This window comes from Glycine max, chromosome 20 (genome assembly GCF_000004515.6).
Source record: "Glycine max cultivar Williams 82 chromosome 20, Glycine_max_v4.0, whole genome shotgun sequence".
Taxonomy (NCBI): Eukaryota; Viridiplantae; Streptophyta; class Magnoliopsida; order Fabales; family Fabaceae; genus Glycine; species Glycine max.
The window spans coordinates 4,275,755-4,303,387 of record NC_038256.2 but is presented as its reverse complement, the minus strand read 5'-3'; the positions used below and the strand labels follow the sequence as shown (position 1 = coordinate 4,303,387).

The 27,633-nt window shown below is 30.8% G+C and overlaps 3 protein-coding genes across 3 annotated transcripts; 2 read left to right on the top strand and 1 right to left on the bottom strand.

Annotated features, from left to right (window-relative positions):
* Positions 1-46: 46 nt before the first annotated feature.
* On the top strand, positions 47-2,620 carry LOC100799222 (transcription factor MYB106). The gene is made up of 3 exons (XM_003556676.4): positions 47-307; positions 690-819; positions 1,459-2,620. The coding sequence occupies exons 1-3, from the start codon at positions 175-177 to the stop codon at positions 2,474-2,476; spliced, it is 1,281 nt and encodes a 426-aa protein (XP_003556724.1). The 5' UTR covers positions 47-174; the 3' UTR covers positions 2,477-2,620.
* Positions 2,621-11,060: 8,440 nt separating this feature from the next.
* Positions 11,061-13,552, bottom strand: LOC113000703 (uncharacterized). The gene is made up of 4 exons (XM_026127368.1): positions 13,267-13,552; positions 13,044-13,175; positions 11,993-12,667; positions 11,061-11,899 (listed from the first exon to the last, which is right to left on the bottom strand). Exons 1-4 carry the CDS (start codon positions 13,550-13,552, stop codon positions 11,061-11,063), a joined length of 1,932 nt encoding a protein of 643 aa, XP_025983153.1.
* Positions 13,553-20,946: 7,394 nt separating this feature from the next.
* LOC100527346 (GCK domain-containing protein) lies at positions 20,947-23,893 on the top strand. The gene is made up of 2 exons (NM_001251612.2): positions 20,947-21,494; positions 23,585-23,893. The coding sequence occupies exons 1-2, from the start codon at positions 21,055-21,057 to the stop codon at positions 23,694-23,696; spliced, it is 552 nt and encodes a 183-aa protein (NP_001238541.1). The 5' UTR covers positions 20,947-21,054; the 3' UTR covers positions 23,697-23,893.
* The last annotated feature ends 3,740 nt before the right edge of the window (positions 23,894-27,633 follow it).

Sequence of the window (27,633 nt, the reverse complement as noted above, 5' to 3'; positions counted from 1 at the left end):
TGTTTATCCCTCTATATATAACGGTTGCTTTCCCACCCTTCTCCTTGAACTTGCTTAGTTTGTCTCTTTTTTCTACTCTTTCTTTGACTTGTTCTCTGCACGCCAAACCCTCCCAAAACCGTTAACTTCAACGTTCCACTATTTTTGGTTACAAAGGCTGAAACTGAAACCAATATGGGTAGGTCACCATGCTGTGAAAAAGTAGGCTTGAAGAAAGGGCCTTGGACTCCAGAGGAAGACCAAAAGCTCATGGCTTACATTGAAGAGTTTGGCCACGGAAGCTGGCGTGCTTTGCCTGCCAAAGCTGGTAACTAACTAACTATTGCGTATTATATAGTTTTTCTTTTCTTTTAACCAGTAACTTATACTTTTACTGACCCAGTATTTTGACAAGTTTATCACTGATTCGATTATGATAAATACTGCATTTTTTTATGCAACTTTTTATAAGATGGTGTGTGTTGATAGTTTCTTCACTTCTTTGGTTTTTGATATTTTGACCGAGTTTATCACTGGTTTGGTTGATAACACTGTATTTTTTTTATGCTACTTTTGTAAGATGGTGTGTGTTTATAGTTTCTTCAATTTTTTGGTTTTGGATATCTTGACCGACTTTATCATGGGTTTGGTTTTGATATAAGATGGTGTGTGTTAATAGTTTCTTCACTTTTTTGGTTTTTGATATTTAGGACTTCAAAGATGTGGGAAGAGCTGCAGGCTAAGGTGGACTAACTACCTCCGACCAGACATAAAAAGAGGAAAGTTCAGCTTGCAGGAGGAGCAAACAATCATTCAACTCCATGCCCTTCTTGGGAACAGGTGAGCAAATCAGTAGTAGTAGAAACTTGAAAGTGGAAACAGTAATTTATTGAGTCCCACAGACCCCATAAACCAAAAATAACTAAGGACCGTTGCTATATCCACATCATTACATGGCCCAGCTAGCTAGGAATGTTAACTAGCATATAGCATGATTTTAGTATGCTCTTATTTTTGGGTATGCAAGTTTCCCCCATTAGAAAAGTGCTTGCTACAACATGCCATTAACAATTCAGTAAAACTAAGAAGTACTAGTTCTATGGATGTTTGTGATACTTTTCTTTCCTCATATTTGAAGTTTCATCCGTATTTCGTATAATTAATAAAGATTTCTATTAAATGTTTTAGATTAATAAGATAAAACTTTAAATCTGGTCGAAAAATAATACAAGAAATTAATATTTACCTTTTAATAATCATGTATAAAATAATTTTATATTCTTAATCAGGGATGATTATGATAAAAGTATATATAAACATAGGGGATTTCTGATTGAATGCTATTGTAAAATTATTTTACACCTTATGGGTCAGCATTTTTAATTTTGTACTTTAGGAAACACTTGTAGATAAATATGTGTACATCATCAATTTATCATGTCGATTGATAATGGTTGTATGTTGAATGTTTTGAGCCAGATGGTCAGCCATAGCAGCTCAACTTCCCAAGAGAACCGACAATGAAATAAAGAACTATTGGAACACACACCTGAAGAAGAGGCTAACCAGAATGGGGATAGACCCCACCACCCACAAGCCGAAAACCGACGCACTCGGCGGCGCCGGTGGCGGCCAAACTAGAGACGCGGCCAACCTCAGCCACATGGCTCAGTGGGAGAGCGCGAGGCTCGAAGCCGAAGCGAGATTGGTTAGAGAATCAAAGTTGCAAGTCCAGAACAACCTCGGCTCCAACAACACCCAACCTGCGAGACTTGTTCTCAACAAAATCACAACACAACAACAACCCTCGCTGCCACCGTGCCTCGATATTCTCAAAGCATGGCAAAGCTCATGGAACAAACCGCCACAACCATCAACAACAAAAGAAAACAACACCAAGATAATGCATAGCATGTATGCAATGATGCTTTCCACTGATGACACTCTAGAGTCTCCAACATCTACATTGTGTTTCCCAGGAACAACAACAACAACAATGCTTCCTGTTTCCAACAACCACAACAACAACAACATTGGAGTACTGTTCAATGAAAACAACAGCAACATGTATTCTCTCGCGACAAACATCGATGATGGCGTGTTCATGAAAGACAACACCGCCACAATGTTGCATTTGCAAATGCAAGACGATGATATCATGGCGGCGGTGGAAGCATTCAGAACGTACGACGACAACAGCAGCAACAAATACAATAATAATAATAATAATAATATTGTTGTTGTCCCTCCCTTACTCTCCAACAGTGTCGTCCTCGAAGGATTCAACAATGAAAGTAATGATAATAATAACGTTGCTTCGTTGGTGGTTTATGACTCCAACGATAACTTGAGCACGGAAGAAGCAGAGAACCTGGCAATCATCAACGGGGACGGAAGCCTCTGCAACGTGAAGAACCTCGATGAGAATAATAAGCATTACTGGAATAACATATTCAATTTGGTGAATGATCCCTTGTCTGGTTCCTCTGTCTTCTGAAGAAGCTAGCTAGTTAAGTTAGTTAGTGTAGCTGTTAGCTATAGGAACATTAGGTTAAATAATGCTAATGATAATGTCTTACAATAATAATTATGTAACCATGGATGATAATATATATATTCTTGTCCCAATATGTGGATTTTAGCTAGGTGTTAAGTGTTAACCGTTATTGAGTGTGTAAAAGTAACCCTTCTTGCTATTTAATTAGCTTTAGCACCATTTGTTACACCTAGGATTTGGATTCACCCGTTTTCTCGGGAGTGTCAACTTTCTGAAGGCAAAATCAAATATTTAATTTAATTAAACAATGTACTATGTGCTCTCGGTTACCATAGCAATCATTAGCATCAACAAAAACCGTATAATCATTGCAATCAACATTAACTCTTTCTCTCTATATATATATATAAATAAAGAGGGAAAAAATTAGAGGTACGTGGCTAGGTGAAATTTATATATGGAACTTATGAAGTTTGGTAGAATCTTTTAGTGACCTGCGTATTGCTCTTCCATTATCAACATTGTACGTCACTGTTCATTTATGAACTTGAATTAATGATGTTAGCTGGCGGAGCAAGCATCTATTTTGAGTTTGATCCAGTCCCTACCATTCTGCTGCTGCCGCCTGTGAAATTTAGATTTACTATTTATTACTTTCAAAAAGAAAAAAATTGGAATATAATATCAGTTTATCACTTTTTTTATGAAGCACAATTGCATTCTGTAATACTATAGAATTAAAGAATACGTAAGAAGCTAGCTAGAAATAATGCATGCTGAGGATTCCAGTCATTCCACCAAATATCCTCCTATTAGACTGAATATTACTACAAACACATGCATGCATGTATTATTTCTCTTTGTTTTTAATTGTGATATTATTAAGTAATTCACATGTATTAAAAAAATTAATTGATTTAGTTATTTACATTACATTTATCTTTAGTTATAAGTGATTCCACTTTTCATATATACTCGTATTTTGTACGGGCAACATCTTTTATTCTACGATTTCCTTAGCTACGTATAAGGGGATGTCTGTCACTCGCATTTTCTAATCTTATCCATGGGTCAATTTTATATTAAAGAAACTAACCATCACGTGCATTTTACGTGATGATCGAGTTGAGTAACTAAGTTGGTCCACTTTATAAAAATGTAATTAATGACGTCAAGATTCCTGATCTCATCGAAGGGTGTCAATTTGAATTGGTTTTGGGATAGATGTCACATGATGGGTCAAATTATAGCTGGACCATTACATGTTAAGTAAGTACATAGTTCATAATAATAAATCAATGGTCCCTGTCGAGTTTTATATGATCTGCAGGTTTTTCAATGCAAGTTGGCCTACTGTTTCACATTATTTTTTTATTTTGAACATAAAAATATTACTTTTAAATTAACTAAATAATGTTGAAAAACTTGAAATTAATTTATATTAAAAGATTTAATTAAAATGAGTTTATTATTTAAAGTAAATTACTGTGTGTTACATGGTATTTGGGTAAACACGAATAATAACTGAATACTATCATTTTTTGGTTGGTGGGTCAATTCCATCATTTGGGTCAAAACAAATTAAGTGAGATTAAGTTTTACAGGAGAGTTGCCAAATTGGGTGGTTGAGCCTAAGTTTGTCGGGTCAGAGTGTGAAATTGCGTTAAATCAAGTTGACTTAAATTTTTTTTGTACTAAAATTTAATGGCCTAACTTAGTCCGTAAATGAGTTAGTAAGTCAAATTGATCCTAATTTAAAAAAATAATTGTAAACATGTTTAATATATAAATTTCTAAGATACACACAAAAGAAATGATTAAAAATAAAATGATTAAGAGTCAGGCCAAATATGTATGTTCGATTTCTTTTTCGGACCATTATTTGAAGAGTGCGAGTTGGTTCAAGTTACAGGCTGTTAGGATCAAACCATAATGTGGAACTTAAATTGCTAGCTCTGATACTACCAACATAGTCTCTAATATATTTTTTATAACACATGCTCCATTGGTTAAAAGTTAGTATATTAAAAGCTATTAAATCACGAGAGACACTTAATGCATAAAATCTGTGATTTCGAATAATTTATGAGTTTCAATAAATTTCAATCAAGAAACAAATGTGATTAAAAAATTATATTATAATATGTGTTGTTAGTATTTATAAAATAAAATGTATTTATTTAAATTTTAAATTATAAGAAACTCATTAAATAAAAAAATACCGAAACTCAGAAAAATAATTTTTAACAAATAAAAATAGTGTGTTCAAAAGTTTATATTAGATATGGTATTGTTAACATTTCCCCAAGTTAGTTAAAATATTTTTATTTCAATTTGTTGACACAACCCATACATTTTATTTGGTTATAACAACAAAGTTCATTGAGGATTGGAGTTTGACTCATTTTGATTCACTATTTTATTTTATTTCTTACTTTTTTAGCTCTGTTGGACACGCTTATGTTAAAAACATAAATGATATTTGGTGTATATATAATAACGAGGATGTAAATGTTTGAAGTACAGTAATAAAAATATAGCTGTGAAAAAATAAGGGAGGGGTAGAACCAATAGTATTGTTATTTGGAGCAGAAGCAGGGCTTAAATCTTTTGGCACGTGGTCTTCAGTTAGATCCTAAGATTTATATATATACATGGAAAATAATGTTGTTATAAGGAGTTTTCACGTTAATGTCTGATTGTATCTATAAAATTAGTCTCCCATATCTATAGGTAAGAAAATGTATTCTAGAAAACTCAAAAACTAAAGAGCGATAATATCAAGTAATTTACATGAGTAGCATTATTTAAAGTCATGCATGATTATACTCTTGTAACAGTACTGTATAATATTCTTAATAGCACATCACTCTTATATGCTAAACCAAGCATAACTTTATTTTAAAAAGAAAAATAATAACTTTAGCAATTTCGCATATGTAAGGCATATGTAGGAATACAATATTGTGGGCTCATTACATTACATTACATGCATGGGTCAAATCGAGTCAAGCGAAATTGAAATAACATTCTATATCAATTTCATTTACATAACCACATGCAGTTTTATTTGGTTATTCGAATTAGTTTATTAAGTTTGCCCCCTTTTTTATATCATTAATATCCCGTGTTTCACATTTAAATTTGTTGGAAGTTAACATAAATAATGTTTGGTATATATTATTGTGGATATAAATGTTTGAGGTACCATAATTAAAATATAAGGGTTGAAAAAAAATAACGGAAGGGTAGAATCCTTTTATACTCGCGGTTTTCATTTTGATCCTCCTAATTTAACACTTTTTGGACACATATTTTTTTGTTGAATTTTTTTAAAAACCCAAAAAAATTGTTAATCTTGCAGTTTATGTTTTTTATTCTGTTGATTTTGTAGTTTTTTAAAAAAATTAATTAACAATAATATATTAAAAAAATTATTTTCTCTCATGTCAGACAGCACTAATTTTCATTTCACTCGTTTGTAGAACTGCTCCAAAGAAGAAACCTAGCTAGTCCTATTCCCCCCCTATTGCTTGTTTTAATTGTAGACATTTCTAGCTTAACTTTTTATGATGTTTCAAGATAAGATACTACTATAGAAAGACCAAGCTAGACGACCCACCATAAGGCAGGGCAAGTGTTAGAGTGGTCCAATGTTACATTTGTACTGAGGTGGAAATTAATAGGTGAAGGTGAGGTTCTATCAGTATATGTAATCTAGTTTGATATATTTGATTTGTTTATTACAAATTAGGCTTAAATTTTTTAAAAGGTCAACTTTCAGGTTTTAAATTTTTTTTATTAGGCCTAATAGTTCAACATCGTTTACATATATTATATTATATGCCTAACAATAATAATATACAACACAATTATTGATAATAATAATAATAATTAATTAATTAATTTTAAAATTCCTATTTAGACTTATAGTTAATATTCTAAGTGTCATGAGTATTTTAGTAAATGACCTCAGGCTTATTATAAGAATGATTATGAGTATTTTGGTAATTTTTTTTACAAAAATCTAGACAATTGTATAAAAATTCTCAAAATCTATTTTTAACATTGAAGTTAATATTCTACCTGGAAAATAAAGCTTCTACAGCTTTTGCAATTATATTTTGAATAAAAACGATATATAGTTAATTTGAAGACACCAAGGGAATTTTGGTCATTTTTAGGCTATGGTTCAAAAAATATTTAAGAATCATGTTGAATATTAGTCTATAATTAGAAAGCAATGGTGTGTGTCAAAATTCTCAAATTCATTTTAGATTTCTAAATATAAATTCTCAATAATTTAGAAATACAAATTGATAAAATTTGAGATGTTACAATGTCTCATAAATATATATATATATATATATATATATATATATATATATATATATATATATATATATATATATATATATATATATATAATTTTATTTTGCTGCCTTTTGACCTTGGACGCATGAAGCAGAAAAATAAAATTTTAAAAGAATTATTCATTTTTTGATCCTTAAATGTATCAATTTAGTCACTGAATTTTTCGTTTTGGTTTCTACTCACATGAATATAAGAAGAATTTAAAATAAAAAAAAAATGTTCCCGTCATCTTGGTCCATGGGTCCCTAGCAACATAGATGTTACCGTGAGAAGCACTTAAAGAAAGATGCATGTCCAGCATTGCATTTCACATTGGTGTTATCCATTGGCAAAGTTACTAACCACTGTTGATGAGAGGACGTCCTCATCTGACGAAATGTAATTTATACATTGTTTTATAATTAAGAACTAGGCAAAATCACCATTTTAGGTCATTTTTACAAAAAATTTATCAGAATGGGTCTGTTCCATTTTTATTTACCTTGGAGTGTTGTTGTGGTGGTTGAAGGCGCTTACCTGAGGGGCGCTTACCTGAGAAACGCAACACGTGTCGTTCGTTGCAGGTGGTGGCAGGCGGTGGTGACAGGGGCTGGTCGCGCCCTACAACCAGGCGCATACGGTCGCGCCCTGCACGCAGGCGCGTTGACTCGTGCCCTGCCCGAGGCGCCTTGGTTCGCGCCCTGGCCCCAGGCGCGTCCAAGCGCCTTAAATGGTCCCCCCCAAACCCCCCCCCCACCCTGGCTGTCCCCCCCCCTCCCCTCCAAGCATCCTTCGTGTGTTGCGCCCCCAAGCAGTCCCCTTCTTCCCCTGAAGTTCCCCACTCCCCCACAGGTTTTGTTTTTTTTTGTTTTTTGTATTTTTAATTTATTTAAATTATATAAATTGTTATATTTTTATATATATATATATATATATATATATATATATATATATATATATATATATATATATATATATATTGCATATAGGAAGTTTATATTTTTTAGTGGATTTATTTGTAGAGATAATTATTATTAGTTTGATAGTGTGTTATATTTTTAATGCTTTGTTATATATTTTTTTTATGATAGATAGGCAGTTTAAATTGATATATATTTTTAGTGCTTTGTTTTTTAATTTTATAATAATATAAAATTGTTAATTATTGTTGAAGATAATTATAGATAATAATACTGTTATTTATGATTTGTTATTTAAATATTATATTATTATTTTTGTTAATATTTAATTATATTAGTTATAATTGATGTTATTTGCAATTGTAAGACTTTATTGTTGTTGGGTTGATAATTTTAATTTCTAGAATATAATTTTAATTAAAATTAATAATAAATATTACTATAATATTGCTATTGAGCGTATTTAAAAAAGAAAGGCATATTGAGTTTGATACAATATATCAATAGTTTAAAATTAAAATTAAACTCTAAATTATAATTAATAACTTTTAAAATAAAAAGTTAAAATTAAGAAAAAAAATTGCTGAAATTGCTGCTATATATATATGTGTGTGTCATTATAATTCATTTACTTAAATTATGTGTTCATTTGTAAAATTTAAATTATGTATTTTTTTAGAATATTGTTTGCGTACGTATTTAAAATGTATTTAAATATATTGTAATTTATTATTAATTATTTATGATATGTGTGATTATTAATTTTTTTTTCTTGTTATACAGGAGTTTTAATATGGCAAGTTCGTCATCATCTAATCATTATGACGTGGCATCTGGACCATTAGAGGATGATTTATTGTGGATGCAAAAAAGTCATATATCACAACATATTTGGAATGGTGCTAATCAAAGGACGTTAAAAATTCAACGAGCTACACCACGGTATAATCATAGAGAAGCACCGCCCGAGAAAATTATTCCTTTATTACAAGTTTCGGGTTTGTACCCGATAATGAAATTGGCGCAATTGAAGGTAAATGAAGCATTAGTTAATGTTTTTATTGAAAGGTGGAGGCCAGAAACACATACATTTCATTTGAAGTGTGGCGAGGCAACTATTACACTTCAAGATGTTTCTGTGCTACTTGGTATTTCTGTGGATGAAAGACCTTTAACCAGCAATACAAATATTGACTGGTTTGAGTTGTGCCATGAATTATTGGGTGTCATGCCTGACGATGATGCAGTTGACGGGAACTCACTTTTATTGAGTTGGCTGACTTCTCAATTTGCAAATATTAATGATTTCATAGGCAACCAACAAGGGCTTGAAAGATTTGCTCGAGCTTGGATCTTAAGATTCATAGGAGGCGTGATGTTTGTTGACAAAAGCAGCAAAAGGGTGCCAATGAGATATTTGCAATTTTTGAGAGACCTTAGAGAGTTCAGCACTTATGCATGGGGAGCTGCTCTTCAGGGTAACCTTTATAGAGAGATGTGCATCGCAACAGACTATCATGCTAAATCAATAGGCGGTTTCACTCTCTTGATTCAGTTATGGGCATGGGAACGATGTCCAACGTTAGCCCCGTCAGTTATTCCTCCACAACAACAAAACGCGCCACTTGTTTACAGGTATACTTTCCTTTAATATTTTGAATTGATAATTAATAAATATGGTTGCTTGATGTTAATAATTATTATACGTAACATCTTATTTTGTTATTTGGTTTTTTGTGAAGATGGTTGGGAGGTGAATTGCATCACATAGGCAATGACAATTTACTTGAGTTTCATCGTAAATTAGATGTCATGAAACGCGACTAGGTAATAATTTTGACATTTGTTTATTAAATGGTGTTGTAATTGTTACTTAATTTATTAAATTTAACTTTTATATGCAGTTTGTTTGGGTCCCTTATGCTGGACATGTGAAAATGAATTTAAGTCAAGTTTGTTTTATTGGGTCTGTATTATGGACATGTATCGTACTACTTATTTGTTTTCAAAAAGTGGAATGGCACCAGCCGGATAGAGTCATGCGACAGTTTGGAATGCAACAACCTATTCCGGGCCCAGTAATGCAACCCGAAAACATACATGATTTGACCTTAAAGGGAAAAGAAGGAAGAAATTGGATGCGACTAATGCAACCCGCGCTTAATGAATGGAATAGTCGCTATGAAAGGAGAGTAGAACTAACGCCGCCACAAACAGGGACCCTTAGTCTGAACTCTGAATATATGAGGTGGTACAGGCGTAAGACAAAAGTTTATGTCGATCCAAAACATGCAAGAAGAGGACTATTGCTATAAATTGTTCATTATAATTTAGAAAATAATGTTGCGTTGAAGATTATTTTAATAACTATTCCTTTATTTTTTTTATGCAGGGTGAAATTGTGAAAACACTACATTTTATGGTGTCGCCTGTTGGGAGAAGGGTTTGTACTTTTGACGATTTACTACCATGTATCGAGAAGATCACTCTTCTATCTGAAGAAGAGGATAGGATACTTGAGGCACATCAAGATGCTCCCCCTTCTCAGCCACAATTTGAACATCAGCAGTTTAATATACTACAGCGAAGTGTGGAGACTCGAGGCTTAGGGCGACGTCGGCAAACTGTGGATGCAGCACCGTACAGTTTGCCTTCGATGCCAGAACGAGAACATGGAATGTATTACACACCACCGGTATTCACCCAAGAACCATCGCAGATGGCGCCGATGTATTCATACCCACATGATTTCCAACCAGGGTACAGTATGACAGGCATATTTGGATCCTCTCCTCCTTCAGGGGGGACTCCTTCATTCACCCAAAATAATGAACTACCGACCCCAAATGCTCCACTTGGTGGTCCGTGGAATGTACCTGGAAATATACCTGACATGAATGACTTATTGGGGGTCGATTTACGTCATGATTTCTCTGCCGAGGCTGACGAAGTGGATGAAAGGGGGAATCTTAGAAGAAGAAACCCTGATAGGGCAGCTAGGAATTGGGATCGGCCATGTGGGACATCGTCGCGGCATCACAGACATAGTCATGATTGATTAATAATGGGTTTACATTGTATTGTTTTTTTTCCATGTACTTTGTATTGTTTTTTTTTTCATGTTTTAACAATGTCATGTACTTTGTATGGTTGTTTCCATGTTAATTTTATATTATTGTTACTTTAACGTTCAATCTTATCGTGCAATGCTTTTAAAATAAATTACGATAATGTCACTGACACATAAATGTGTTTAAGAATAACAAAAAAAGAAGTAAACATTTCATTATCATATGATCTAATACATGACATCAACAACTGCCTTGTTGAGATTGCAATGGACAATTACGCCGGTTGTGTCCTACTGTCCCACATCTGCCACACTTGTATCGACTTTGCGATGGCTCCCTCCAATCCATTTCATTTCTTAATCGTGTTGATCTTGGCCTTCCTTTTTTGTCACGAATAAAACTAGGATCAGGCACAAGTGTCCACGGCTCATCAGATGGGACAATCGCATCGTCATTCCCAAGAGGCCACCATTGTGCAGAGTAAGCACGTAATATGTAGTCATTTGTGTACACAACATCTATATATTGATAGAAGTTGATGCTAACAGTACCACACGCAGCAATGATATGAGAGCACGGATAGTGGTAAGTAGTAAATTGTCCACATTGACAGTAGCGCTCATTCAAGTTAACTGCCCATTTATGTCCACCTCGTTGAGTCATAGGGTCGAAAGCCTCCTCAACCTCAAATATTGTTCTCTGAATATCATATGTCCGAACAATGTGAGAACAAGCCTTTTCTTGATTTTCTCGAAGTTTTTTCATGACGTGTGAGCAATATATTTGACCATCGCGTATTTCCCTTTGTGCTTGACGACCACGATCAACAAAATACTTTCGACACCTGTTGTATGTTGACTTCACAAGGGCAGTTATTGGTACATTGCGACATCCCTTAAAAACTTTATTTACACATTCCGATAGATTGGTTGTCATATGACCGTATCTATGACCTTCTTTGTCATATGCCATTGTCCATTTTTCTTTTGAGATCTTCCCAATCCATGCTTTTACTGGGGGACTAAGCTCACAAAATTTATCAAAATTTCTATCAAAAATATGATTACACGAGGTGTATCCTGCACATAATAAATTATCCACATCAGTCAAATTTGCATAAAAAATAACATATGTTATATATGAAATAATATATGTTAGATATGAAATGTTACCTAATTTTTTTAACATTTCTTTTTGTTTCCCATTCTTAAACTTGTGATTAAAATTGCTTGCAATGTGGCGCACGCAATACACATGATACGCATGAGGAGGTTGCCACCCAAGTGCTTCATTCGCAACAGCTGACTTTATACTTGCATGACGATCAGAAATGAGACATATACCATCTTTATCTGTGACATGTTCACGCAAGTGTGCCAAAAACCATGACCACACTGTTAATGTTTCCCCCTCAACCACAGCGAATGCAAGCGGAAGAGCATGACTATTTCCATCTTGTGTTGTTGCAATTAACAGCGTACCACGATACTTCCCATACATGAATGTACCATCAACTTGTATGACTGGTTTGCAATATTTAAAAGCCTCTTTGCATTGACCGAAGGTCCAAAAGACTCGATGGAACTGTCGGTGTTCACGACTGACAGTATTGCCAACAACAAAATCATCATCACAAATTTGATAATACGATCCTGACGAATGATTTTGCATGTGTTTCAGCCATGACAGAAGAACGACATAAGACTCATCCCAGTCGCCATATTCAATTGTTATTGCCTTTTGCTTTGCCTTCCACGCTTTCCTGTACGAAATGTTGTAATTAAACATTCCATTGATCCTCTCTTGAATCAAAGAAATCTTGAGTGACGGATCTTCTTTGATCATCCCTATAAAAATAAGTACGAAAAATTATTGTACACCACACCAACAAACACAAAAAAAGGATAAATAAGAATGAAAATTTATAATCATACCTAGTACACAAGTGGTAATCAAATCAGAATCCAATTTATCATGGTCTTGAGTTATACTCATATTTAAGCAACTGTGTGGTCCTCCCCATTGCGTAACTTTCCATGTATCAGTTTTTTTTTTATAAAATTGCCCTCATATAAAAAGGGCATGGGATGTCATCGCTTCTATTTCCACAACAGACGACATATTTCTGCGATTTAGATTCAACAACTTTGAAACTTTGATGCACTTTCATTACATATTGTTGTAATGCATTTTTTACTGCGCTTTTGGTATCAAATTCCATACCAACATATAATTCTTGACCCATATTAAAATTTGATCCCATATCTAAACCGCAAATTTCTTCTTGGTCAGGATGACTCCAATTAATATTATTATAGTGAGAAGCAGAATCCCAAAATGGAGTCTGACTTCCACCTACAAAAACAATATACCAAAAATTTATAATTCAAGGGTAACGAATTATTTGAATATTATAACATTTATTTATATATAACAATAAATATACCTTCTCCCGATTGCACAACTATAAGTGGTTCGATCAAACGGACAGCTTCATCATCTGTGTCAGACATTTCATTAATATCCTCATCCTCATCTAATGAGTCCTCAGCGTATGAATTAGATATTAAATAATCATCATCATCAAAATCTTCTTCTGAATTTGTTCCAACTGTTGCACTACCCGATTCATTATGAGACATATTATTTCCGCATGATAACAATGAATTTGTCAAATTAATTGCAGAAGCACCCGCAACATCAACTTCAACACATAATTCTATGACAGACATTTCTTATTGTTGTTCAAAACTTTGAATCATTGTTTCAACATCTTCATCGTCACAAATTTGCAGTGCAATATATTTACCTGCAACTAAAAATCTACAAGTGATAGTAGATATACTTTCATGTTTTTGTAATTTTACCTTGTCGTGTATCCTTTTTTTTAAACTCTCAAAACTAATACCACGCTTTATTTGAATAGCTTTTTTAGGGCCTTCAAATGTGATACCATCATCAGTTTCGTACATCTTACCATTTAAATAGACGAGTGTAATAATTGAATTCATTTTTCAAAAATATACCTACAATAAATAATTAATGTCGTCAACAAACAATAATATAAAAAATATATTAACATAACATAAATTATTAACCTAAAATAAATTAACAACAACAAATTACTCTAAATAAATTAAATTACTGTCACAACAATTTCCTACTTCGCACACTCATGACGCAAAACAATCGGCATTTATTTTTAATGTCTATGTATAAATTTTGGCTATTAAAAAAATATAACAACAACATCAATAATTATGAGCTTAACTAATAATAATAATAATGTGCTAGACATAAAAACTACTACAATAAATAATTATTGTCATCAACAAACAAATATAACATAATTATAATCAAAAATTAAATTATTAGGTTACCAAAAATTACTAATTATCACACAAAAAATATAAACAAAATTACTATTTCATTTTATAGTTCGTGTCAATTTGTTTATGCACCTACAAAATATAATCATTATTATCATCAACAAAATAAATATTAATTAATGCTATAATGTATTGAAGATAAAAAATATTTACTAGTTTTGAGCAAAATTTCTAACCGGTATAAAGCGCTTCAACACGTTTCAACTCAGCTTCAACGTTTCCAAATCAGCTTCAAGGTTTTTGTGTGAAAATGAAACGGAGGGCAGGGGGTTTTATAGGGAAGAGGGACGTGCCAGGGGGCCACCACTAGTGGACGTGCCTGGCAGGCTACCACTAGTGGTCGCGCCTGGGGCCCACCACTACTGGTCGCGCCTGGGGCCCTACCACTACTGGTAGCGCCTGGCAGGCCGCCTGGCAGGCAGACACGACCACCCTTGTCCCATCGTCTTGTCCAGTCACGCCACGTGTCGCGTTCTGGCAGAACGCGTTCCTCAGGTAGGCGCTTTGTAGTAAAATAACAGACCACCTTGATAAATAAAAATGAAACAGACCCATTTTTATAATTAATTTGTAAAAGATACCCAATTTAGTGATTTTGCCTTAAGAACTAGCTACTTGTCAGCACTCACTTTCAACGATCAACTTAGTAGTTTGTTGTACTAACTTTAATATAATACTTTTTTATTAGTTGGGCTCACACGTATTATATATGTGTGTTTTTTTCGCCATACTTATTTACTTATAATTTTAACTTGAAAATTGAAATATAATTTGCATGTTTGTTTGACAAACTAGTACTTAACTATACATGTTATTATAATACTAACATTGATGATAAAAATAACATTGATTATAATTACAGTACATAATTTAATTAAGAAAATATTTAAAGATGATCAAATATCAAATTATAAAATATTTACAAATTAAATTAATAAAAATATTTAAATGTTTTTATAGTTTAAATATAAAATATATTAAATATATCGTGCAGGTATGGATTATAAGAATGAATGTCAAAACATATACACAAAAAAATTGTTAATAATTACGTATAATTAGATATAAACACTTTTTTTTTAAACTTGAAATAGACACATCTGATAACTAAAGCATTACCCATGGTAAATATTTGTGAGGTGAGGGTATCCATGAAGTATAAACTATATCAATCCTACTTTACTTTTGTACCTCTATAGTTGTATTGGGCATGATATTCGGGGTGTAATTTGGTAGGATTATTAATAGATATAAAATCATCCAAATTAAACATAAAATAAAAACGTGGTTTGATTTGTTTTAATTTAAATATAATATTAAATCAAAATTAAACAATTTATTTTGTGATTTGGATTGACAATTTTCATTTTTTAATTTACTGTCATAATTTAAAATTTATCAATAAAACTTGATAATTATTATGTTATATTATTTTAAAATATTTTTTTTTATTTTTTAACGTTAAAATTTATTATTTTCACTTTTACTTAGCATTATTATAAAATAATATTATCAGTATTTTTTGTAAGATAATAGTAATTTGTCCACCACGTAATATTTAATTGTATTTTTTAACATATTCTTACATCCTTTACTAAAATATAAAAATAAAATATGCATCTTAATTATAAAGAAAATAAAATATAATAAATTATTCAGTACTTTATTATAATATATGATTTGATTTAATTTTGATAAGAAGTTTTGAAAACCAAACTAAATTGCAAATATAATATGATTTTTTTAGTTTTTTGGATTTTGTGTTTTTTATTTTTTTAGATCGGTTAAATAGTTTATAAATCTAATATTATGCATTTATAAATTTATAACAAATTTTAAACTTAAATATGAGTTTAGTCAAATGTAACTGTACACATTTTTTTAATATTGTTTCTTGTATAAGTTTTTTTTTTTCATTTTTAGTTTAGGTAAGTTTTCATTTTTTTTTAATTTTGGTCTCTATAAGTTTTTTTTGTTCTTTTTCAGTTCATGAAAGTTTGAGTTTTCCAATTTTGATCCAAAAAATCTAAGAAAGACTAAAAATAAAAAAAATAAAACACAAACATATAGAAATTAAAATAAAAAAAACTTATAGAAATCAAAATTGAAAAAATATAAATCTACGTATACTAAAAATAAACTAATTTTTTTACAAGAAATAAAATTAAGAAAAAAACAAATTTATAAAGAAAAAATTCATATTTAATCTTAAATTTTAATATTATTGACACTTAGAAGTTGTTGCTCTGCCTCTGAAAGTGGGGTGTGGGGTGTGTCGTGAGTTGAGTGACGAAGACAACAGCGGGAGGATGGGGAATGAAGGGAAAGATAGAATAGGAATATAAAGAAGAACAAAAATAAAGGGGGTGGAAACGAAATAGGGGGGTGTGAATATTATTTTTCTTGTTTTTCCCTCTTTTTCATTTCTGGTTTGAGCTAGACTTTAATTTGACCCAAAGTCTGACCTTGCACGTCCACTAAGTAGGACCAAGCCCACTTTTGCCTCGTTCTCCTTATTCAAATATCAATCTTTAGATGCACATTGTAGTTAAATTTAGGATAAATAAATAATAAATAAGGACAATAATAAAATTGTGAGAGTTAACTTAGAATTAACTATTTAATTTTGATAATAATAGATAATAACAACTTTTATAAAAAATAACTTGCATTTTAAAGAAGTAAAAAAAATATAAAGCTTTAGTAACAACTATATTGCATGCACTTCTGATAGTTATTATAAAAGCTCAATGATAATTGGCACAATTAAATCTGAGGAACTAAAATTATGCTTTTATGATACTTGAGGGACCTAAGTGGACAATTGGAATATGAAAATTTAAAATCGCACAATTATAATTTTTTAGGAACCAAAAATATAATTAAGTCTAATAAAAATATAATAAGAACTTAAATACTTTTGAATCTTGCATATTTTGTTAAGGTCCATTTTTGTTTATGCATTAATGCCTACTTTTAGACCTTACTATGAACATCTATTTTTTTTTTCTTTCTGAAAACATAGGGCTAAAGCCCTAAAGAAAAACTACAAAGAACACGTTAAGGTATTGCTATCAGCACTTAACAGTCCAAAACAAAAAGACGCTTCCACATACACGTATTTAAAAAATTCCAAAACAAACTAAGCAAAGTGAAGGGGAATGAACAAGGTGTAGAAATGGAGTACTTACATAGCACAAAAAAAAAAAATGGAGTAGCTGCAATATTTGCAATTGGTTCTTATTCTACTTTGATGTGATTTTTTTGAATCTCCTTCATGGAAATGCAAATTTGATTCTATATATCATCCAATTGGTTGCATCCACTCTCATTGTATGAATGAGATACGATGATAAATATTAGTTGTTAGTTTGTTGATTTTTTTTTATAATAAAAGGAATCAAATGGATGACTTTTTTCTTCTTCATTTCTTTCTTAACTACTGAAACTAATTTTATATGACATGTAATTTCAATTTTAGTATTTGATTTTATGGGATCATATGAACTTGTTTTACTATAACAATATTAGTTTTGGCACTGTAATTTTTGCTTTATTTTTAAAACAGATTTAAATTGGCAATGTTTCCTATTAAATTTTAATTTGGCGGGAATCAATTTTTTTTATTGAAAATTTGATTTTTTTTAAGTTAGAAATTTATGATTGAAAAATCATTTTAACATTTAAGTTCCCTCCACTTCAAGGAACAATGTTTTTTTTTATAAATGCAATAATGTTTATTTATAATAATGATGCATAATGCTTTTAAAATTTAGTGTCTTACATCACTCAAGTCAATGATCATAATCGAGAGTAAAATTAATAACAAGTCAATGATGATAATCGAGAGTAAAATTAATACACTTGTAATATTTTTAAAAAATAAAGCCAAATAATTTATTTGTTTTTATGGGTATGTGTATTTTTGTTATAACTGTCTTTCATTAGGGATCAAAAGAACTATAATAAAGGTTTCCTTTTTAAGAATTCAATATAAAATATGTAAAAATATATTAAATTTGAGTTAAATTAAACTACAAATTCTTGAATTATTTGTTAATTTTTAATTAGACTGTTGAGTTATTATTTTTTCAATTGGGTCCCTAAATTAGTATTTATTTTTTAAATAGATCTATGCCAAAATATAATTAAAAAATATGTTGGATCAAGTGGCCTCGGAATAATTAAGAAGGGGGAGTTGAATTAATTATTAATGTGCCTTGACTAATTAAAACTTATCCTTCTTAATGTTACTAGATTCAATTAGGCTTTTAGTACAAAGTTAAGAAAGTAAAGAACAGTAATTGAAACTTAATCAAAAGTAAAAGCGATAATTAAAAGTGCACAACGGAATTTAAAGAGCATAGGGAAGAAGAAGACAAACACAAGAATTTTATACTGGTTCGGCAACAACCCGTGCCTACATCCGATCCCCAAGCAACTTGCGGTTCTTGAGATTTCTTTCAACCTTATAAAATCCTTTACAAGCCAAAGATCCACAAGGGATGTCTCCTCCCTTGTTCTCTTTGAAAACCCAAGTGGATGTACCCTCCACTTGAATTGATCCATAAGAGATGTACCCTCTCTTGTTCTCAATATAACAATCCCCAAGTAGATGTACCCTCTACTTGTACCACAAAGGATGTACCCTCCAATGTGTTGGGACAAAGAATTTTCAGACGGTTAGTCCGTTGAATCTTTGTAAAGGAGAAACAAAAGATATCTCAGGCGGTTAGTCCTTTGAGATCTTTTGTTTAAGGGGAAGGGAAGAATCAAAAGAATTCTCAGGCGGGGTCCTTTGAATTCTCTTGGAAAGGGAGAAGAGAAACACAAAAGAATTCAGGCGGTTAGTCCTTCGTTCTTTTGGCAAAGGGAGAAGAGAATGAAAAAGATGAATAACACAAGTTTTTGATCAAAAAACTTTTCTTGAAAGAAAAAGTTTTGAACAAAAACTTTTAGAAAGATGAAGAGAAGATGAATCGGAAAAAATTTTGTTGAAAAAGTTGAATGATGTTGAGAGAGAAGATTGAAAGATAGATTTCTTGATTGTTGAAAGAGATGTTGAAAAAAGATGATTTGAAATTCATGCCATGGTCACATATTTATAATCTCTTGATGACTTAAGTCAAAGCTTGTATCTCTTGGCAATTCCTTTAAAACTAGTCACTTAAAAAGTTATGATTTTTGAAAGAATCTTCAGAAAACAAGTCACTTGAAGAATTGTGACTTTTGAAAATGTATTTTTTGAAATCAGTCATTGGTAATCGATTACCATTAAGGTGTAATCGAATACACATCAACAGATGTGACTCTTCATTTTGAATTTTGAAAATCTTAACGCTTTAAAACACTGATAATCGATTACATGATTATGGTAATCGATTACAACTTTGTAAATTAGTTTGAAAAATAATACTGGCTACTGGTAATCGATTACTACCTTCTGGTAATCGATTACCAGAGAGTAAAACTCTTTGGTAAAATATTTTGTGAAAACTTCATGTGCTACTCAATTGTTTTGAAAAACTTTTTAGTACTTATCTTGATTGGGTCTTCTCTTGATTCTTGAATCTTGAATCTTGAGTCTTGAATCTTAAAACTTAATTCTTGAATCTTGAAACTTGATTTTTGAATCTTTGCTTGAAACTTTGCTTAACTCTTGATTCTTTGGCATCATCAAAATAACCTTAGAAGACATTGCTTCCACAAAATAAATATAAATTCAAAGACTTAATTAAAAATTTTCAAATCATTATTGACTAATTTGCATGCTAATATTCTCAATATATTGGATGAGAATATTGGATTTAGAACTTACTTATAAAGTAAATTCTGATTTACATGTGATAGATTTAATAATAGTATAAAATAAACAAATAATTAAAATAAAATATAACAATTTGCTTTTCTTTTACTGCATGCTTTATTTTATTCAATCCCCACACTAAATGTTTCTTACAATAAATACTAATATGATTAATAATGTTAATATAAGATTACAATTTTCATATTCTAAAATCCTAACACTTTGCTACATGTACCCACCAAAAAAATACTAATACTTTCAAATTCAAATAAAATGATTATTTTTTTGTCCTGATCACATATCAATGTGTCTTTTAATTCATGTTAAATATATTATTTTCACATGTATGAATGCAACTAGACCTTAAACCATTTCGTCAACATCTTTTGGGTTAATAGTTTTTTCCTTTTAGCAAACATATATCTGATTTTACTATTTTAGATGATTTTTTTTGTTGATTTCTTGATTAAGAGGTTAGAAAGAAAAAATTATTAGTCTAAAATGTAGTTTTGATCCCTTCTCTGCTTTTTAAATTTACAATTTTAGTCATTCTATTTTTTAATTGAGACATTATGTTTTTCTACTTTTTAAAAAATTGTGATTTTAACTCCCTTGATCAATTTTATGTATTTCCTCTTTTAAGTTTTTTTTTAATAAATTAAGTTTGTTAGAAGTTAAATAATTTTAAAAAATATTTGTCTTGTACATAATAAAAAAACAGTTGTCAATTAACAATTAACATTTACTCAGGAAATCAACATTTAAAATTAGTCCCAAGAATTAAAATTAATGATTTTTTTAAGTAGAAAATGAAATATCTTAATTAAAAAAGAAATTATAATTTTTTAAAAGTAAAAAATAAAATGTCTTAATTGAAAATTAAATTTTAACCATATTATTATTATTATTATTCATAAAGAAGTTTGGAGTCAAGGGTTTTAGGGGTTTTAGAGGTTTTAAGCAGCATCCGCATCTATTCTTCTTCTTTCTTGGCGTATCTTCCGACGCAGCCACCGTCTTTCAGCACTTCATCCCAACAATGTCCACGCTTCCGAAGCACCAACCCGAAGCGAAACCCCAAGATCTCCCTCCGGATCAACCAGCTTCGGCGCCCTCGGATGCAAAACCCGAAGATCTTCATCCGAACCAGCCAGGTTCGGAGTCTCCCGAAGCCAAAGCAGAGGGGGAAGAAGAGGATGAAGAAGAAGAAGGAGAGTGCGGGTTCTGCCTCTTCATGAAGGGTGGTGGGTGCAGAGACGAGTTCATAGGGTGGGAAAATTGCGTCCAGGAGGCCGAAAACAACAACGAGGACCTCCTCGAGAAGTGCGCCCAGGTCACCGCCGCTCTCAAGCGCTGTATGGACGCCCACTCCGACTACTACGAGCCCATCCTCCGCGCCGAGAAGCTCGCCGAGGAACAGGCCATCGTCGAATTGGAGAAGGAGAAGCAGAATCAACAACAACCTCCGCAAGACCAAAAGTGAGAACCCTAGTTTTTTTTTTTAATCACTGTGACTAGCTCAAGTTTTTGTCATAATAATTGGAATTGGAAAAGAGAGTGTTTTCTTAATTGGATAATTGGATTCACAGCTCTGTCTCTGTTCAATTGATTTAATTTGCCATATGGATGTGTTATATCAGTTGCTTATTACTGTCTACCAAGGGGTTCTGGCTCGTTTAGTTGAGTAGTGTGCCTGAGTTATTGCAAATTTCATAGTATCTGATTTCGATTCTTACTTAAAAAGTTGCTGTTTTACTGTCTAGTTACTTGTTCATGTCATAGTAACAAGACTGCAAGAGTGTGTGATCAAGGTTTTAAATTGCAGTTTTGTCGGTGTTTTTTCTGTGGTCCTTGATATTGTGCGAAATTGTGGTTGCGGTGGTGACTCCAGAAACCTTGATGTTGTGACTGTTTTTAAAATTGTGTGTGATCTATGCATGTCTAACTCTAGGATAGAAAAATATTCAGTTACTGAATGTGATCTATGCTAGTAGTGAATAAGAAATGAGACTTAGCTTGATTTGCGAAACTTAAGTGCTAGAAAGAAATAGTAGTGAATAAGAAATGAGAAATAGCGTGAGTTCATGATTCTCAATTAAGAGTTAGTTTGGATAAATTGTAAGAGATGAAAATAGAGAGGAAAATGAATTTTTTTTTTCTCCATAAGTTATAAATAGATCATGTGTCTTGGCAAGGTTTTAAATTGCGGTTGTGATTTCATTGCAATCCTTGATGCTGTGGGAAACTGCTGACAATTGTGATGTGGTCACTTAAAAAATATTGACATTGCAGTTGAGATCACAGTCGCACGCAGATCGTGTTTTAAAATCTTGTATCTTAGCTTTTTGAGATGGAAGATGAGAGAGCTCTTAAAAAGGTTGAGACTTGAGATGGATATTAACTTAAAAGAAAAAATGATTTGTTTTATCGTCTTATTTTTTTTTCTTATAAGTACTTCTTAGGAAGCTTATCTAGCTCAACTCATTTAACTTCTACAACAAAGTAGAGGTGTATTAGTTGATTTTAGTGTATGAAAGAAGTTTGGTTCATTTTACTTGTTTTTTTTCTTCTTACAAGTGTTTTCTGATAGGTTTGTCCAACTCTAGCTACTATATTCAGATGCTGTTTCCTGTAGATTCTGCAAGTTGAAGTCTCTTTTATTCTTTTTCTATTCCTTCAATGGCAGCATTTATACTTTACTCTGTATTTCAGTTATATTTTCATTTCCGTTTGAAATAAATAAATATACCGTACTGCTTGTGTTAATGCCAGTAACATGTAGCCTGTTTATTTTACCCCAAAAATCATCTTATGGGCCATATAACATGGTTTATACAGTACTTCTGCAAAAATTGAGTTTGTGAAACCAATTCCGTAGTAGAATTGATTTGAACTTTTGAAGGAAAGTAAAATCTTTTAGCTTTTTTTGTTGAGTATAATTCTTGAAACATGCCTATATTTTCCCTTTAAAGTTGATTTACTTTATCCTCCAAACAAAATATTTTCAAATTCAATTTTAACATATGATTCTCAAATGCAAACAAAATTTTGTAATTGAAATCTATTGTTTCAATGTTAATGCCTCTAAAATGTTAACAATATTTTAGCTATCCTATTGATTTGAACTTTTGAAGGAAAGTAAAATCTTTTAGCTTTTTTTGTTGAGTATAATTCTTAAAACATGCCTATATTTTCCCTTTAAAGTTGATTTACTTTATCCTCCAAACAAAATATTTTTCAATTCAATTTTAACATACGATTCTTAAATGCAAATAAAATTTTGTAATTGAAATCTATTGTTTCAATGTTAATGCCTCTAAAATGTTAACAATATTTAGCTATCCAATGATCCATAAGTCAGTGGAAGGTTTTGCATTAGCCATTCACATACTATTGGTAGGAATTTTGAGGATGAAAATATTATGTTTGAGGTACTGACCTTAGAAGTGGATGAAGTATGAAGTGTTGAAGCTCTCGGATATTTGAATTATGGATCTTCTATGGTGAAATTTTGAAGTATTAAAGCAGTGCATGGATACTCATTCTTATTACTGCAAATTCATTCTCAGGGCCGAGAAGGTTGTTGAGGAAGTAGCCATCATTGAATTGGAGGTGGAAAAGCAAAATTTGCCACCAAACGAGTCCCAACCCCCTTCTCCTTCCAGTCAAGACCAAAAGTGAGACCCCATTTCATTGCCCTTTTTTGCTTCTCTTAACCCACTGTCATACTCATACCTGTACTGTCAATGCAAATAGATTACAGTTATTTTTGTCACAATAATCGTGACTCATTTTTTTTGTCACAATAATTGGAATGACTAGTATTTTCTTTGATTCGCAGCTCTATCTCTGCTTGATTAATGATTTTTAATTTGTGATATGGTTGTGTTGTATTGGTTGCCATTTTACCGTCTAGTTACTGATTAGTGATTGATGGCATAGTAACAATAGTGTGTGATCTATGCATGTCTAGCTCTGTTTAGTTTGATCTACTCTAGTATAGCAAATATTCAGTTACTGAATGTGACACTGGGTTTCCTGCTTGGTGTTTCTGTTATAACTTTATGATGGTGGGAATGCTATACTGTTGATTTGCAGAATTTAAATGCAGCTAGTAGTGAAAAACAAATGAGAAATAGCTTGACTTCCAGATTCTCAATTAAGAGCTACTTTGGCTAATTTTTTTGACAAATAGTTATAAAAGAAGCAAATAAAAAGGTAAAATGAATCAATTCTTTTGAACAAGTTATAAATAACTTATGTATCTTAGCAATGTTTTAAATTGATGTCGCAGTTTTGTCACAATCCTTTATGTTGTGGGAAATTGTTGACAAATGTGGACGCGATAACTCTAAAAACATTGATGTTCTGCCAAAATCGTAACTGTAGATCATTTTTTAAAAAGTTGTATCTGAGCTTGTTGAGAAGATGAGAGCTTTTAAAATTGTTGAGGTGGATGATTAATTTTAACTTAAAGGAAAAATCTGATTTTTTCCCTTAATTTCTATTCCTATAACTACTTTTTAAGAAGTTCATCTGTCTCAACTCATTCAACTTCTTCAAAAGTAGAGGTAAATAATTATGAATTGATTCTAGTCTATGGAAGGAGTTTGATTTATTTTACTTTTTTTTTCCTTCTCTTGTAAGTGTTTTTTTGTTAAGTTTATCCTAGCTTGTAGATTCGGCAAGTTGAAATATGCATCCTTTTCCCCCCTCGTTGGCAGGATTTACACTTTAACTCTGTATTTTAGTTATATTTCCATTTCCGTATGAAATGAATAAAAATGGTTGGTTTTGATTAAATAATTGTTAATGCCAATAGCACGTAGCCTGTTTGTTTTACCCCAAAAAATAATGTTTGGGGCCAAATAACATGGTTTGTACATTGTTGCTGCAAAAACTGAGTTTCTGAAATCAATTCTTTGATTAGTAGAATTGATTTGAAGGAAAAAGTAAAATGTTTTTAGTTTTTTTTTTAGTATGCCGATATTTTTACACTTAAAAGTACCTACGGATAAAAAAAATTTCACTTTAAAGTTGATTTACTTTACCATCCAATCAAAATCTTTTAAACTCAACTTTAAAATATCATTCTCAAATACAAATAAAATTTTGTAAACATTAATTTTTTCAGTGTCTAAAATCAATACTACTAAAATCTAAGCCAAATGCAGTCTTAGCTATCTTATGATACGTTAGTCACTAAAGGTTGTTTTGCATTAGTCACCGACATAATATTGACGTTTTAGGTATTAGTATATAAAGTGGATGAACTATGAAGTGTTCTAGCGTGCATATTTGAATTACTGATTTTCTTTAGAGGGTATTTGGTAGAGAAGTTTCTTTTATGTTTGAAAATCATATTTTCTAGAAATGAATAAAATTTATTTGTTTGATCATTGTGAATCTTTAGATAAATTTTCTATGAATTAAAGATTTACATATATTTTTATCAATTATTTTAATTGTTTATCATATTATATAATTTAATAAACAAAAATGATATTTTTACTTGTGATAAAAGAAAAAATAAATTTGGTAAAGTAAGATTTTCTCCTCCCTTTATAGGAAAATTTTCATGAAAATTGATTAAAAAACATCATTTTCTAAGAATTATATTTTTTTAAAACACATATACAAAATAATAAACTAAGTTGAAAAACTTATGATTCCCAAAAAATAAAAAAAATTTATCCTATCAAACACTGTTTTAGTGACATTTGTCATCCTTCTGTTTATCTTCTCCGTAATGCCGAGACTTTATTTGAGATGCAGGTATCATTAGAAGCTGTCGAAATAACAATTGAAATTTGAATATTCAAAACCTGGATATTTTTGGAAAAAACAGAAAGAAGAAAAATGACTACGACACTATATCACCCTATTATTTCTCAAAAAAATATCATCCTATTATTTCTCCATAATGCATATAGTGTGCGTTCGCCGGAAAATAGAGGGGAATGGAGCAGCTGTTTATACAAATAACTTGTTTGATTCAGAAAAAAAATAAAATTACACAAACCATTCTATAAACTTGAACTTAATAATTTTATGAGTAAATTGCACAAATCATTTCCTAATTTTTAGTTACACACTTTTTTTTTTCTAATTTAAAGAGTTTTTTTTTAAAATATTAAATAACGATTCTCAAACATGCCAACTAATTAAATCAAAGAAATTTTTTTATGCTTCACTTCATTGTTGAATTGGGTTTTACATTTCTAAACTAAGCCTTGCTTTGATTGCGAGGAAAGAAATATTATTCATGAACAAATTTTTAAAAAGTAACGTAAATACAACACCTCTTTTTTATTTTAATTTAAATATTTCTTCTCAATTTTTTTTCTTATTTTTTTCTTTCAGACTATCAACTACACCCTAAATCTGGTACTACTCTGGACTCAAATATAAAAAATAATTAATTAAATTTTTAATCTCTTAACTTGTTCAGATTCTAATTTTTAATTTCTTAAAATTTGTTTGACAATTTTTAGTCTTTCATTAATTTTCTGTGAGCATTTTTAGTTCCTCAAAAGAATTTTTCCTATTTTTATTCTTTCATTTATTTTTATTGTTTAAAATTAGTTTAAAATATATAAAAAAATGAGGGACTAAAAATGGACAAGATAAGGATTAATCTTGAGCAATAAAAATAAATTAGGGACTATATATTGACAAAAAAAAGGACTAAAAATGCTGATGGAGAATTAACAGAATTAAAATTTGTTAAAAAACTTTTGAAGAAGTAAAAATTAAAATTTCAAAAAATCGAGGGACTAAATTTAATTAACCTGTAACAAATTACACTCATTAAGAATGTTAGTTAAGTTTCTTTAATTTTTCAATCTCATGTAAAACAAAAAAGAATTTCATTTCCTAAATAACCATGCATTATTAATTGATAGAAGACTTTAATTTTATGGGAAGTTGCTTTTAAAATGGAACACTTTTTCTCCAATTTAAAGTTCGTGTGATTAGTATCTCAAGAATAAATAAATCATTGAAAAAAATTGATCCTAGGTCGGATATTACAAGGATATCTTCCAATTTATTGAGTTAAAGACTAATTATGTATGTCTGTTAATCCAAAATAATTTTACACATGATGAGAATCAAATACGATTATAAAATTTGAATCAAATAAAATAATATTTTAGAGATTATTTAATTAAAAATTAAGATTATATCATTTGTAGTAACTACTAAGTACTCCCTCCTTCCCTAATTATAAGTCACTTTCAAGTAATTTACACATCTTAAGAAAAGTAGTTAATTTAATTAATCACATTAAATCTGTTAATTATTTATATTATCATTCCAAGATTATTTTCTTCTTATCTTTCTATTCACTCAATTACTTTTCATTAATATTTGGAGAGAGAATAATTAAGTAAATATATGTAGGAAAAAATAATTAAACATCTAGAAATTATAAAAATGTCTTATAAAAAGAACAAATAAATTTTTAAAGTGTCTTATAATTAGGGAGTAGTAATAGAGTGCATTTCTGTAAAAAAAAAAAAAGTAATAAAATGTATTTGATCTCATGGTATTCACAATGAGCATTGATTCCGACTATAGTCAAAATAAAATATAGTTCCTTGGTATCAATAACCCT

Bases quoted from the DNA above. Each gene is read 5' to 3' on its own strand.
- LOC113000703 (XM_026127368.1), bottom strand. From the start codon at position 13,552: ATGTCTGTCATAGAATTATGTGTTGAAGTTGATGTTGCGGGTGCTTCT. The intron at 12,668-13,043 runs GTATGGAATTTG...TTATTTTTATAG, and splicing joins GGGTCAAGAATTATATGTTG to GGATGATCAAAGAAGATCCG. The intron at 11,900-11,992 runs GTAACATTTCAT...TATTATGTGCAG, and splicing joins AGAAATGTTAAAAAAATTAG to GATACACCTCGTGTAATCAT.
- LOC100799222 (XM_003556676.4), top strand. From the start codon at position 175: ATGGGTAGGTCACCATGCTGTGAAAAAGTAGGCTTGAAGAAAGGGCCT. The intron at 308-689 runs GTAACTAACTAA...TTTGATATTTAG, and splicing joins TGCTTTGCCTGCCAAAGCTG to GACTTCAAAGATGTGGGAAG. The intron at 820-1,458 runs GTGAGCAAATCA...GTTTTGAGCCAG, and splicing joins CATGCCCTTCTTGGGAACAG to ATGGTCAGCCATAGCAGCTC.
- LOC100527346 (NM_001251612.2), top strand. From the start codon at position 21,055: ATGTCCACGCTTCCGAAGCACCAACCCGAAGCGAAACCCCAAGATCTC. The intron at 21,495-23,584 runs GTGAGAACCCTA...ATTCATTCTCAG, and splicing joins CAACCTCCGCAAGACCAAAA to GGCCGAGAAGGTTGTTGAGG.